Genomic DNA, 15175 nt, shown 5'->3' with positions numbered 1-15175 from the left:
AGGCTTGCAGCTCGTACCAACTGCTAAATGGGAAATAAAGGAATTATAAACATGGCTGTCCACTCTTCACACACAGCGTGACTGGATTTAAGCCATGACCCAAACATTTCATGCATTCCCATCTGCACTTCTATTTTAGTTATCAAAGACAAGTGTGATGCTGTGAACACTTGTGCTTGGTACCAGTCTGACTACAGTGGCTGGAGCCACAGTGAAGCGTCTGTTCCCTCAGATGAAGCACTGCTCTACTTAAAAGGTCACACTCTCATTTTGTCTGCATCAAACCTCTCAATATTGCACAAGTGACACATCTATGTCATTTAATAGTTCGCAAAACGCATGAGATGAGTGCGGTACATTCAACCCTTCCTCTGAGGAGTGCAGAGCAGGCCCTTAGCACATGGCACACTAGACTTAATCTCTTGGCAACATGAGAAAATAAATGTTGAATTTAATTTATTTCATGATAACTTGAACCAAGTCAAGCCTGTTATCAACCTCTTGTTGTATGCAGAAAACAGAGTACTTTGCCTATGGGTCATAAATGCCTAAATACTGTATAAACAATGAGATGAGCTAATATCAATAATATGCCTACGTTGGTCTGAGAGTAAGGGCAAAATGCATGTGAATGAAAAATATTAACATCAAATGTCTTTGAGCTAATAAATCATCTTGTCTTTGTCTTGATCACGGGTTGCCTAAAGTGACAAGATAGCGATGCAGTGAACACAGGCACACAGCACTTAAGTGCATGCATTTCATCTAGGTCACAACTGAGGTGGACAAATTAATGCTGACATCCTAAATGTCAACCTCAAAACTTCTATCAGGACAGAATCAAAGAGATGCTGTCGCAGACATGAGACACGGATTGTGGTATGAAAGGGAGAGAGAAACACAAACCACCAAAAAATGCCTTGTGCTGGATATGCATGTTAGAATAACAGTAGCCATTGTGTGTGAAAGGGTCACCAGAGAAAGAGGCTTTCAGAGCAAAACAAGCTAATGGCATCAGAAGCACGTGACATTCACAGCTATTGAGAGCTGCTAACCTCCCATCCCCACTGGCTCTCTCTCCTCCACCCTCCCAACACGGCACGCATCCTGCTGTACACCATTAACTCACGCATGAGTCCTCCGAGACAGGCAAAGCAAACAGATAGGGTGGAGAGAGACAGACAGACATACATGGTGCAGAGAGAGAGAGAGAGAGAGAGAGAGAGAGAGAGAGAGAGAGAGAGAGAGAGAGAGAGAGAGAGAGAGAGAGAGAGAGAGAGAGAGAGAGAGAGAGAGAGAGAGAGAGAGAGAGCGCAAGCGAGAGAGAGCAAGCGAGAGAGAGAGAGAGAGAGAAAGAGGGAGCGGAAGAAGTGCAGACGGGGGAGGAGAGTGATGCTTACTGCGAGCAGGAAGGGAGCATTTCCCCTTCAGAGTGGGAAGGGGGAGGGGTGGGGTTAGGAGATTAGCACTGTGGCGCCTGTGTCTTGGGGAGGGCCGGGATATGCAGTGAGGAGGAAACAAACAGCTGTAAAAATCTATTTCCCACACACTTGTTCACCCATAGGGGCAAAGGCAACTTTGTAGTCTGCCAAAAACACCTAAAGGTACGCCTTTTGCCACCCACAAAGCTAACTGTCCAGAAGTAAGGTTAACACACTGCATTGATGATACAAGGTATACTCAACTGTTGTGCACTGCGAGTCACTTTGGATAAAAACATATGCCAAACACGTAAATGTACTTCTATTACACTCACCAGCATGTGAGGCACTTTCTGCATGGATGGAGGTGACTGGTGAGTAGGTGCCCATGCCTGCTGAGATGGAGGAGAGCTCTGGTGGTGTGCAGCCAGGTGTGTCTGTGAGGGGGGAATTGTAGGAGGGGTGTGCACCTGCTGCAGCTGTTGGAAAGGCAATGGGGGTGTCTGCAGCTGCTGTCGTTGTGCATGTTGGGAGAGCAGCCTCTGGTCCTGTGGGCCTGGCGGCTCTGTGTGGTTTGTGCCAGGTCCTGCTGGAGGTCTTACTTGAGCGCCAGTGGCCCTGTGATTGGGTGACAGAGCAGCATACATCTGGGTGGGTGGAGGATGTGGATGTTGCTGTGAATGTGATGGCAGCTGTTGGTGGGGATGCTGCTGTGCTGCATTCATTGGGCCAGCTCCTCTCTGGGTATGAGCCATTGGACCTTGAGATTGGTGTGGCACACCAGGGTAACCACCCACATCAGTTACCAAACCGGCACTGGGTGGGCGGCCCTGCTGGGGTGGAGGAGTACCTGCAGGTGTCGCCAGGCTCCTCATTGGTGACATGGAAGGTGGGGAAACATACGATCCCTGAGATGGAGGTGGTAAATGCTGTTGCTGCAGCTTCTGCTGACCCGTTGTCTGGTTCTGAGCTGAATGCATAGGCTGGGCATTGATTTGGTTCACATGAATGGGCTGCTGGTGAATTGGTCCCTGTTGTGTCCCAGGTGTTGGATAGCGCTGGGGCCCTGTTGTGGCAGGGTAACGTTGCACTTGGGATACGGGTGCATTAGGGTTACTGTTGTTGCTGGTGGTAAGGCTCAAGTTGGGACTCATCCCTGAAGTGTTGGCTAATCCCTGATTAAGGTTGCCGTATGGAGGATAGGGAGGGTACTGCCCTGAGCTGTTTACAGTGTTGGAAGAGACTGGCTGGTTGTGCATGTTAAATGCCATATTTTGGTGGGGTCTTCCGCCCATTACTTGTTGCTGCTGTTGCCGTGAAGGGCTTTGTGGGAATTGGGAATTGTGGTTGGCCACAGACTCTGGATGAACGGAGCCCTGGCCAGGCCTGTGAAGAAACTGCTGATTGGATTGCTGATGCTGCTGAGAAGGCTGTGCTGGGTGACGCATGGGAGATCCTGACATGCTGGGATTTTGCGCCATCCCCACGTGACCCATAAAATGATTTGCATCCTGAGAGATGCCTTGTGGAAAGTGGTTCATTCTTGGAGGTGTTTGCGTCTGGTTGTGCCCTTGCATGGCAAATTCACCACGCCCAATAAAAGAGCCTATTTGGTGAGCATGTCCCTGTGCTCCAGCAGGGCCATGCTGGTGAGAAGAGGGCTGTGGAGGTTGCTGCTGAAAAGGTGGTCGAGTCTGTTCAGGGACCTGTATCGCTTGAGGGCCCCAAGCATTTCCAGCATCTGGGAATGACTGGCTCCGTCCATCTCCTTGTGCACCTGGGTAGACATGATGAGCTCCAGCTCCTCCTGCACCCGCTGGAGCACCATGGTAGTGAGGTGAGGACATGCCATTTACTGGTCCATTTCCCATCATCCGGCCTCCCTGCTGGTCTATTGGATGCATCTTGGGCTGTTCATACTGATTGAAGTGGTCAAAATGGTGGCCAAGCTTGGCCTGTCCAGGGACAGCAGGTGAGGAGAGGTGAAGAGAAGAGGAGAGCTGCCCATAACCTTGGTGCTCATGGGGCATCTGTTGACTCATTGGATTTGCCTGACCTTGGGGGTAGCCACATTCTCCCAAGCTTTCCAGCTCATCAGAGAACAGATTCCCATCATCCCCAAAAAGGCTCATCATGCCCGGGTCAGCCATGGCTGCGGTGCTCCTGCTGTGCAGCCAAGCTTCAGAAGCAGGACAGGGAATGTATGCTCACACAGAGGTGGATGTCCTCAAAGCCGCTAAGCCGCTAACTAATCTGCAGCATGTCACTCCATATTTCCTTAATTCTCTCAGAGAACGCAGTGTCAGGCAAAGTCAGGTTACAGGACCTGCAGAGGAAGGGAGAAAGAGGAAGCATTAACACAAATAGCTCAAGGTGAGAGAAAGCCACTTCTATTATGTTCACTTTAACCATGATTTATAAAATTTTCAGCCAGTGAGTTGCAGCTGTTAAGAGATTCAAGAGCAGTTGAGGGTTGTGAGACTTAGGATTTTTTCTTCAGTTAAATCAGTTGTAACTGACTCTTTGCCAACCTTTGATCCCAGCCCCCACCCTCTGCTCCTTCTGCTTCCAAACAAAAGGGCCAACATACACAGGCACCAAGCCTAAATTCATTCATTCTTTACAATTCGTTGATGGTGGAGAAAGAACAAAGGATTTTAGAGTGAGGCAGCAGCAGAAGCAGTGGTAGTTAAACAACAGCAGCTGCCAGACCAGGCAGGCAGATGCAAGAACACAATCAGGCAGCCCACCTGCTAAGGCTAAGTCTTAAAACTAACCATGCTGTTGCCTGTGTGCAACTTTCTGTATTTGTGAGTGTGTCAGAGCTGTTGAAGTATTTTGAAGGAGTCAGAGTGAAGGTCTATGTTCTTGGGAATATTGTGAGCTTAACCTGCTCGTCCCCTTGTGCAGGGTAATCAGATGAGCAAGGGGAATTATGTAGAAGTGAAATAACCCAGGCAGGGGAGGGGGAAAGGGAGCCTGCTAAGGGACTGGATGTCCTAGTCAACCACAACTATCTCTGTGTGCATGCGTGCGTGTGTGAATGTGTGGGGTGACTCCACTGCAAGAAAAAAGGGTGGGCGAGGAATGCGTTGCCTCAACTTCAACCACCTCACTATAAAATGTTCCCTTTCCACCCTAGGCTCCTCATTTTCTGTTGCTCATTCAGTCTTTCCACCCAACCCCCAATTTTCCTTTTTCTTTAGGCCCCTCCACATGGATGTTTAAACTATCCCAGTGAAAATCTACATTGACCAGCCTAATCTTAGGATCAAAGAGCCACACTAAAAAACAAGCTTCAGCATGCTGCGTTATAACAAAAAATACTGTTCCACAAACTTTCTTCTGGATACAGATTTCATGAAATTTGGTACTATTAAAAAAAGACAAAGAAAAACAACACTTTCCAGCCATAACACAGGGAGACAAAAGAATGACTACAATGTTAGACTTATAATAAGTGGTTGCATAGCATGGCAATAGGTGTAAAGACTTCCTGTAAGGCAATATCACAGTATACAGTCACCCAGCTACAAACCACACATAGCAAATAAACATTTCACACTTACACAACTTCACCAAAACCAACAGGCCTACTTTCCACTCATTACCCTTTCACTCAATATGAAACATCTCTGTTAAGAAAGCACAATAACACTTTAGTGGTGGACTTAAATCTTCCTTAACTTTTTAACATCCTGAAGGTGACACAGGGTGGTCATTACAACCACAGTTAACCTCAATGGAAGCAGTGATCGGAGGAAGGAGAGATGTCTGCCTGTGGGTGACAGGACCACAACTTTAATCTCCTCACAGCTTTAGTTAAGAGCAGGAAGAAGAGTCTCAACACCACAGCCATAAATCAGTCCCTATTTACCCAAAGCAGCACTTGTACTAACGATGCTCTGGCTGCACCAACCACAACGATGGACGGGGGAGGGAGATCCTACACATCCATGCCAAAAGCCGCAAATTTGAATCCCTATGATCAGATTTGGTGTGTAAGCCGACAGTCTGACCGTTCACCCAATTCTCTTTGGAGTGTGACGGATGTGGCGGCATGCCAGAGTGCCTCCTTCTGGAGGGCCACACCCCTAAGGAGGAGTACAAACCCACAAGTCAGGGCAAGAGCAACCATGACGTACGCACTTACAAGGCAACCACAGTGAGTGGGTGGCCAGGCTTGCCCCTGTCTGGAGGGCAGAACAAGCGGTGGCAGCAAATACAACCAGGGACATACGTAACGTCATTAAAAAGGCTAATTATCTTGACAAGACACAACAAACATATACAAGATGTCTTTAATATTTTAACCTATAAAATAATGCCCAATGGGCATAGTTTTCAAATGTAGGCCTAACAAAGCTGACAACAGGGTATTTTGACACAACTAGCAAAACGAATTTCCATTTCTGACCAATAAACACAAGAGCTCAAAAGAGACTTCTTCGTTAGACAAAGGAGTTACTGAAAGAGTTACTAAAACAATGTCTCCAAACAAATCTGGTAGAGTGCAGACTCAGCATGATCATCTATTCACAAGACATAACCACCGTAAGACTGAGGAACAACCATTATCAGTTTTTAAACGGCACATCATATCCGGACACATACTTTGGCTTAGGGCTGCACGATTCCAGGAAAAATTATGATCACGATTGTTTTGCTCAAACTTTTGATCACGATTAGAATTCATGATCATTCTCTAAGTGAAGAACTTCTATTCACTTCAGTATTTTTATTACACTTTACAGCCATGTATATAATTTTAGGCTATATTTTATATATTATAAAATATTTTATTGTTTTGTACAACCACAAATCAGAAAAAGTTGGGACACTGTAGAAATTGTGAGTAAAAAGGAATGGAATAATTTACAAATCTCATAAACTTATATTTTATTCACAATAGAATATAGATAACATATCAAATGTAGAAAGTGAGACATTTTGAAATGTCATGCCAAATATTGGCTTATTTTGGATTTCATGAGAGCTACACATTCCAAAAAAAGTTGGGTTTTAATCCAGTCCTCCATTTATATTTTCCCCCGGTGCTGCGGGCGGAGACGCTTAACACCTTTGCAACAGGTGCATTGTGAATGTATGTGTGTGCGTAGCGGACTCGTGCCATAGGTTAAACGTCTTTCTTTTACAATCATCAATGGCTCAATGTTTCTTTAAATTAAATTGAAAAATAAAAAAAGATGAAGAAGCCTAAAAAAGCCACAGTTTCAACTGTGATGATAAAAAGCTCTAATATATATTTGTATGTCGTGGACGATCGAGGTTTTTATGGTTGCGGCTTGTGTCTTCAGCTTTTAAAATCTTGATATTTCAGGTTTGGACAAAACAAAAGCACAGTTTGCACAAAAAATATCAGAAATATCAAAACAATGGAGTATATGACCCTTTTCGAGGAACTAACGTACGTATTTCTGTACTTTCTTTTTGTTGCTCTGCCATTATGTTCGTTCAAGATGAATGACTGTAAATCGCGTGATGCCAACTTAATTCTACCATTACACAGACCGCGCTTGCAAATGTCCACTCTGTATACTCTGACTTCTCCCATATCAAGCAAACACATTGCTTGATTCTAGACCGTCTGCTTTGTACTTGGTCTTTACACATTAATCGCGACGATTGTCTTTAACTAACCATGGGGCGCACATATCGTTATCATGATAAAAATACGATTAATCGTTAGGGATGCACCAATACCACTTTTTTGGAATACGAGTACGAGTACTCGCATTTCAGTACTTGCCGATACAGAGTACTTAATAAAAAACATGATTTAAATTTACAGGTAACAGCTTTAGTCATATAATTTAACAAAAAAAACCAAAGGACTAGCTTTTCAGTTTGTTGTAAACTCTGTCTCTTTGGACAACACAAGAGGCATTAACCACTTAAGGGCGATTTATAGTCGTGCGTAGGTCCTACGGCGTAGGCTATCCGTAGCCTGTGCGTAGCCTGACGCGCACCTCACAAAATTTCTAACAGCGCGTCGGCTCTACGCGGACCGTAAGCGCTGTGATTGGTCCACCAGAACCCCTCCCGTCAGGTAAAAAAACTGCGTCATAGGTATTTCCGTTTGAGACGGTGAAAACAAAGATGAGCCAAGTTGAGGAGTGATTTAACTCAAACTGCAACATTAGTTGCTGTTTATTTACTTCCATCATTGCTGGTCTTCTTAAATTATACACAACAAGTTGCTATTTCTTCTTCGTTTGTGGGTTAACTTGCTTAGCTTCTTCTTCTGTGACGACTTCTGCTGCTACTGTGGTTACACGCGTGATTACTGCCAACCAGCGGTTTCGCGTGTGTTTGCACGTCGACCCGGACGGCGAAGCACAAGTATAAATGAAAACCGACGCGGAACCTACGCCGTCGCTGCTACGCCGTAGGACCTACGCACGACTATAAATCGCCCTTAACACGCCGCTCAAACATAGACATTTCTCAGACCGTGGTATCGATTCCATGTATCGGGGGACTTTTAACGAGTACTTTAGGAAATCGGTATCGAGGTCGATACCCGATACAAGTATCGGTATCGGTGCATCCCTATTAATCGTGCAGCCCTACTTTGGCTAGATCACAACATCCAGCTTTAACATTACCAGTGATTCATAGCAACAAAGTATAGTTCACCGTCCAAGCACGTTGCTGTAAAATTAACCTGTATAAAAGGTACGCTCAGGGCAAGTTTTCAGTACAAATCCCCGTCCCAGAATTCATGCTGACAAAGCAAAACTGCAGTATTCTCAGGAGCACCAAGCGGATCATGTGAACTGTTGGTCAGTTTTGACTTCTCTGTCCATTTCTGACACTGGTAAGACCACAGTTGTCCACATGTATCAAAGCGTGATCATAATGACATCAGTAGTATCTCACTGTGGAATAAAGCCTTTGTGAAATATTAAATTAGGGATGCACCGATAGGATTTTTTGGGCTGATACGGATTTAAACAGATAACTTCTGTCCGATGCCGATAATAAACACTTGTATACAATACTATACAGTTGGTCTATTAGCTAGTTTATTTCTGCATCAAATTATTTTTATTGAACATGGATTGGATCTAATTAACATTCAACTGACCAACATAATAAGAGAGGCACAAATTAAGCTAAAAAAAAATATAATAAGACAGCATGACAACCTTCAAAGGTGGTTTTTTTTTTACATATAATGGATTTCTTAAGTTAATTAATAAATAATCGGTATCAGCCTTTCTCGTGCTATTGCCGATATGCCGATGGTTTCAAATTCATAAAAAAATCAGCCGATAAATATCAGAGGCCGATACATTGGTGCATCACTATATTAAATGGATAAACATGCAGCGATATGATTTTTTTTTGGGAGGAGCGATAGATTTAAACAGACAACTATTGGCCGATACCGATATTAAACACTTGTATACACTACTATACAGTGGGCATATTAGCTGTTTATTTCTGCAACAAATTATTTTTACTGATCATGTGTTGGATCTGTTTAACATTTGAATGACCAACACAATAAGAGAAGAACAAAGTAAGATAAAATTTCAGCAATTTTTGGTAATTTGAGATTTTGAAAAAAGCCCAGAAAGCACACATTTTCACACATGGCTCAAATCACACGTCTGACAAACTATAATTTGCATGATATTACAGGGAATACAGTTTATTTTGGGAAGCTATTTTGATAATTATTTTTTTTAAATGCTGGATTATGCAACAAACATGCAACTTATTGCGTTTACGCAGTTAACAAATAAACAATCTGTATCGGCCCTTCTCTTGTTGGTGCATCTAAGGCTGGGCGATAGAGCTAAAAAAATTAAAAATCTATATTACATGTTATATTATTTGATAGCGATAATTATTAAACATTTTATTACGTTTTTTTAAAAATGACAAGTAGAAGCGCTGTATGTTTTATTTACATGCTTTAAGACAAAAAATTTATTTAAGCAGTACAAAAAAAATGTGTATTTCACATAAAGATTAAATTGGTGTTAAATAAACTCTATAAATGCTCTGTCTGGAGCATTTTCGTCACCATAATTTGATATTCCCGTTTCTCGTTGTTTGTTCTAAACTTTATTTGCAATGGTCGATCGGCTACTTTTCTTCACCTGCATTTTTAAATCTACTGTAAATGTCGCCTAATCTGCGCATAGCCGCAGTAAGTATACTTTGAAAGCTGTACAAAAAACTGCCACACTGGTGAACTAACATTTCCTTTTATTATTGACAATCTCCTCGGCCACAGCACTCATTTTTACACGTTTTTGTGCTTTTCCTGTTACATGGCAATGGCGAAACCGAACCCCACAGCAACACTTGTTATTGGCTGTTTGCATGTCACTTGCGGCACGCTTCTTTATCAGGGCATATAATAGGCTGTTTAAGATCTAGGAAAGCAATGTTATGTAGTCCAATGCAGTTTTAGCAATTCATTAACAGGCGTCGTATCAAATGTTTTTTTCCCATCAGCATCGATAAAGGTGTATTGACAGTACATATCAATATCGTTGTATCACCCAGCCCTAGGTGCATCACTTATAAATATGCTTTTAATCTCATGAACTGATGATTTATACGTGGTCCTCTGCGGTCTGGAGGTGTGAATAAAAAGAATTCTTGCAACAGTCTCGCAACTCAGTATCTTTCTTAAAATCAGTTTTATAACTTAAGTTACACAACACATGAGAGAGCCAATCTGTCACAATGCTGAATGATTACCTGCTGTCACACAGACACTTCAAAACTGACAGATTACTGCTGATCCCAACACAGGAGTACATGTGCATACGAGTGTTATTTATGAGTTGCCCAAAACCATCATTTTTGTTTTAACAATCTTATACTAAAAATACATCAAACAAGAACTTCATACTAAAGGTCATTGTTGACTTAAAAAGTAATCAAAATCAACCAGATCTCTCAATTAAAGACATCACAAAAAGTCAGTGTATCTGTAACCACGCCGAAGTTTAGGTATTTGAGCTCTGTCTATAGAGGTGCACAAGACGTTATCCTTCATTAAAAAAAGCATTCCTTTGACAAAACAAGCAATAAACATTCAAGCAGTTTGAGCCGGTTTTTAGCCATCTGTGTCAGAGCATCAACCCGCATTAATTTCTCCTGAAACCAAACCAAACCTGCTTTGCCAAAAGAGCAATGTGCTGTGATAGTAGAAAAAGGAGACTAGAGAAATAAAAAAGAGGGAGAGGAAAGGCCCACCAAGTGTGTGTGATTGCAGTCATTAACACCGACAGTCTCTTTAATGCACTCTGCAAGAAAGTCACTGATTAACCAATCCTACCTCCCCAATTTTCCCATTTCACAGGGAGCTTTAAAACCCTGTTAAGAGAGGGCAGGTCTATGGCCACCTGTGGTGTCTCTTAGGATGAACTTTAACATGCATAACGTATGCATCATGGCAAAAAAAGAGGAGGAGTCACACTCAAAACAACAACTTACACGAATGCTCACTAGCAACATTCCTTTAATTTTATTTCCCTATTCAACAACCCCCACTAGAAGCTTACTGCAGCTGGGCATAATTTATATCTGTGCTATTCTGTGAGTGAGCACACATATGCATAGGCGGGGGTTTGGAGGGGGGTGTATCTGTGGCAAGTAACCGAGCACAAAGGCAGCGTGAGGGTGACAGGATGTGAGGAGTGGGTAGTCGGAGAGAGCGGGGGTTAGGGCCGTAGAGCTGTTCTATTTGCGCAAACTGGTTCTTTTTACACAATGCTGATGTAATTGAATGGATGACTTCCCCCCCCTTATTTTGTAGAGTGAACTGGCCTATACGAGGTGGAAAATCGCTGCTAATGAATAATTGTAATCTACATCTATAGTCCAAAGCTATTTAGCAGATTTCACTCCAAATATCAAGCAGTATCCTGCTGTTTATTTCTATAATGCTTACACAAGAAAATTTCTGTCAAACGGAAAAAAAAGAGCTTGCGTGCATTACAGAACACAGACAGCCAGATATGGAAAAAGAGGAAGGGAGAACTTTGACCTTCACTTCCAGACCTGCTGTCACCAAGTCTGCCTCCAGCACTTGTCTGCTTACCGGCTGAGGACCTGCAGAAGGGTCAGACAGGCCTGGAACCCATGATGCCCCCCATGAAACATTTAACTGTATGCTACACAATCCCAAAGCCATGGAGCCACAAAAAAGACATACTAAAGAGGTGTATTTATCAGATGCACTTCCTGTTAGCAATATCCAGGCAAGGGTAGCGTAGAAAAAATTAAGAGACGTTAGAAGAGTCACCTATTTTACTATAGTAATGAGGTGGAGATTGTTAACAATATGTCCTGTAAACAGATTTATGAAACATGCACATGGAAACAGTGCCTTTTCTCATAACAAAGCAACCACCCAGAACAAAAACATTCAAAAAAAGCTCATCTACAAAATTTATGTCAGATGATGCTTCTGTATAAAAAACAGAAAAGGTCTCGATCACATTAATTTGAAAGACGTCAGGCACAGTGTCACCGATCAGGATACCCAATGATTGTGACATTCCCTTAGGGCTGATGAATTTAAGGTTGTATAACCCGAGGCTGTGATAACTGCTTGTAGCCAAACAGGGGACACAAATGAGCTGCAGGGAATTACTCCGTTAGATCCTTCACCAAACAGCCTATGAGTGTATAAGTATTCAGAACGTGTGTAGCTTTAAGAACGTATGACAAATATATGCCATGTTTCTGTATATTTTGTAAAAAGTCTCTGTGCGACAAAAATGGGGAAATGGGACAAATACAAAACCATGTGCATGGTGTTAACAACAAATGTGATTATGAAACTTAAAGTTTGATATAATACAGACTAAACATGTTGAGCAACAACAACCAAAGAAATGGAATTGTTGGGATGGAAACCAAACAAATTTGGTTGTTGAAAGAAGCTCAGCCTATACCAGACTACAGGCTAGATCTAGATTTACTTGCATATCAAGGTTAAAAGAAAGTGATAAGGATTTATAAAGTGATATAGGAATTTATGCAAACTTTACAAAAAGCAAAGTCCTAGAGCAGTTAGAGGACATTAAGCTGTCACACCTTAACTATAAAAACAAATCTCAAAACTGATCGAGTGACAACTTCGACTACTACAGGCCAGCGGTTCCCATTTGAATATTTGATTCATTCATTCTAAGCTATTCATCTAAAGCGGTTCCTCCATCTTCTATGTGGCAGGAGAGAGGGGGATGGTCAGCAAGAAGGGAAAAAAAGCCTGCTTGTTTTGCAGCACAACAGGCCACTGCAGCCCTCCTGCTAACCCATGGCCAGAGAGGAGGGGCTGGAGGGAAAGGGCCTGTACACAGAAGTGCTGTTCCTGGCGTAGATTGAAAGCATGTTGTCAGATAACTAAAATACCAGCTTTGAAAGCACCGTCCGATGATTTGGGGGGGGGGGGTGACTGACCCACATCCAACGCAGTCCTTTGGATTAGTTTTTTCGGTTTCTGGCTAATTAAAAATAATAAAAAAAACATCCAAGCTATATGGACAGGGGATGCACAAATCATATGAAAAACACATAAAACTTATTATTGGGCCTTTTTGTTTCTTTGATTTTATTTTTTTAAATTGATAAAATACTGTACATTTACTCTATTTGCATTCAAGCATACTAAATATACAGATTTACAAACTACATTTGTAGGTGTGAAGTTTCCAAAACAAAATATTGTTGGTTCATTCACATCTATAAGTATATCAGTCACGACCTTGTGTGATTCAACAAAAATATTTAATCTACAATCTAAAGTGTAATTAGATATTGATGGGACAGTCCACATCTTTTGTCATGTTTAAGTTTGCTTGATGCAAGCCAAAATGGCTGACAAACAAACTGATCTGACCATCTAACATCCTATCCTTAAAATTATTTGCCTACATAATTATTTTGATAAATGAAGCATGTAATAATAAATTATTTATGTATTACTGTATAATCTGAACGATTAAAGTATTTCAAACAGAAAAATCCACTTAATGATTGTTTAAAGTTAATATTCTTAAAAAAATATACTTTGGGTGACTATCGAAAATAAAGAATCTGCCAAATCTTTTTAAACTTTGTGGATTATCGTCTGCTAAATGCATAAATGTAAATGCAAATCAAGCTAAACGGTTAAAGAGTATTTTCATATGGTAAAGTTATTTATAATATATATAAATATATTTGGACTTGATACGGACATGGTAAAACAACAAGTTGTAATCAAACTTCTCAAAAGAGGAACCGGCACTTGACTTTTCGATTTGATGCAACTAGTGAACAAGCCTCGGCAACCACAAGAAAAGGCACGCGAGATGAAAAGCTTAAAGCGGCTACAAAGCAGACTCGCATCTGCTCCGCCATACCGGCTTCATATCTCCTCACTGAGTGGACGGACACACATTAAAAGCTGCCATCTTAGGTTAAAGACTTGAGAGGCAGTGAGTGAAAGAGACAACGACATTTCTTTGTTAAACTAAGTTCAAAGAAGTCTTTAACAACTTCTGTAAATATGTTCTACCTTAAAATGACACATTTAACGACAAAATGAATGATACATGCAAACAAAGTGTAAAAATAATCTTGGACCTGTTGTAAATGGTAATTTTTTCTTCTTCGCCGTTCAAACGATGTATATGAGGCAGGTGCTTATCATTTAGTTATCAAGTTCTATATTTGTCTCAAATATAGAACTTGAAGTAGAAAACCTATCTTACTTCGTAACATTAAATTTATAACTTTTTGAAAAGTCATCCCATAATAACCAGATCCAGTTTTTCGGTTCATCCGAGTGTCGAACGACCCCCCCTCCTTTTTTAAACCCTGTCTACCTGTTGAGGAGTAAAGGGAACAAAAGAAATGTGAGATGAGTTGTGTCCAGCTAGCTAGTTAGCTTGTTGTGAGACAATGAAGTCGACGCTGTCTGTTTCTTTCAGCAGATCGGCCACTTCCAACAAGCTAATTACCTCGGCGCACGCCTGGCTCTCCAACGCACTTTTCAGTGTTGACCAAACGATTAAAAATAAAATTTTCCCAGATTGTATAAACACAAGACACGTCTACAAATAGTTTTTTAATAAAACAAGTAAAAGTTTTAATAAATAAAAAGACTAACAGGGGACTGCCACTATGCCCTCAAGCAACCTTCCCTGGTAATATATTGTCCTTCGGACGAGAACACTTTCCGATTAGTTTTACTAATACCGCGTAATATTTCGATCCCCCCTGAATATTCTAAGCGAAACGTGGTAATAAAACAACTTCACCATAATATCATCATGAAGCGTGGGGTGCGTAAAAACTATTTTAAGTGTAATTGTTGATACTAGGGGTCGGGGATCTCCCTCATTCAGCTCGGCCAATGACTCACCTCTACGTTCAAACCACCTCGTGTCTCAACACACAATTAGCTTGCTAACGAATGTTACTTTATAGGGTTTTGATTAAATTAATTTTACTTGTCTGTGATAAATGTAAAACACAGAGGTTATGCGTGTTCTGTCTAATACCTTAAATAAAACAAATGGCGCTCGTGTAATTAAACTAACATATTTCTCGCTTCCACTCCTATGGATACCGTGCGGCTCTATACAATACAGAGAACGTGAGCTAAATAAGCTAACGTTAGCATGTGCGCGAGCTAGTTTGAGAATCTTTAAAGAGTTAAAATGCAAAGAAACGTCAAACTAACAAGCGGCTCTTGTATTCCATATGAA

At 41.6% G+C, this 15175-nt stretch overlaps 1 protein-coding gene across 2 annotated transcripts in view; it reads right to left on the bottom strand.

Annotated features, from left to right (window-relative positions):
• The window catches only part of chd7 (chromodomain helicase DNA binding protein 7), a 47761-nt gene that overhangs the window by 32108 nt on the left and 478 nt on the right, over positions 1 to 15175 (bottom strand). For both annotated transcript variants that reach the window (XM_065276210.1, XM_065276211.1), the window contains exon 2: positions 1757 to 3747. In XM_065276210.1, the coding sequence (XP_065132282.1) occupies positions 1757 to 3571 (1815 nt within the window). In that variant the 5' untranslated portion in view covers positions 3572 to 3747. The remainder of the gene's footprint in view (positions 1 to 1756; positions 3748 to 15175) is intronic.

The sequence above is a fragment of the Paramisgurnus dabryanus genome, chromosome 6 (assembly GCF_030506205.2).
Source record: "Paramisgurnus dabryanus chromosome 6, PD_genome_1.1, whole genome shotgun sequence".
Lineage (NCBI taxonomy): Eukaryota > Metazoa > Chordata > Actinopteri > Cypriniformes > Cobitidae > Paramisgurnus > Paramisgurnus dabryanus.
This window is presented reverse-complemented; position numbering and strand designations above follow the sequence as displayed.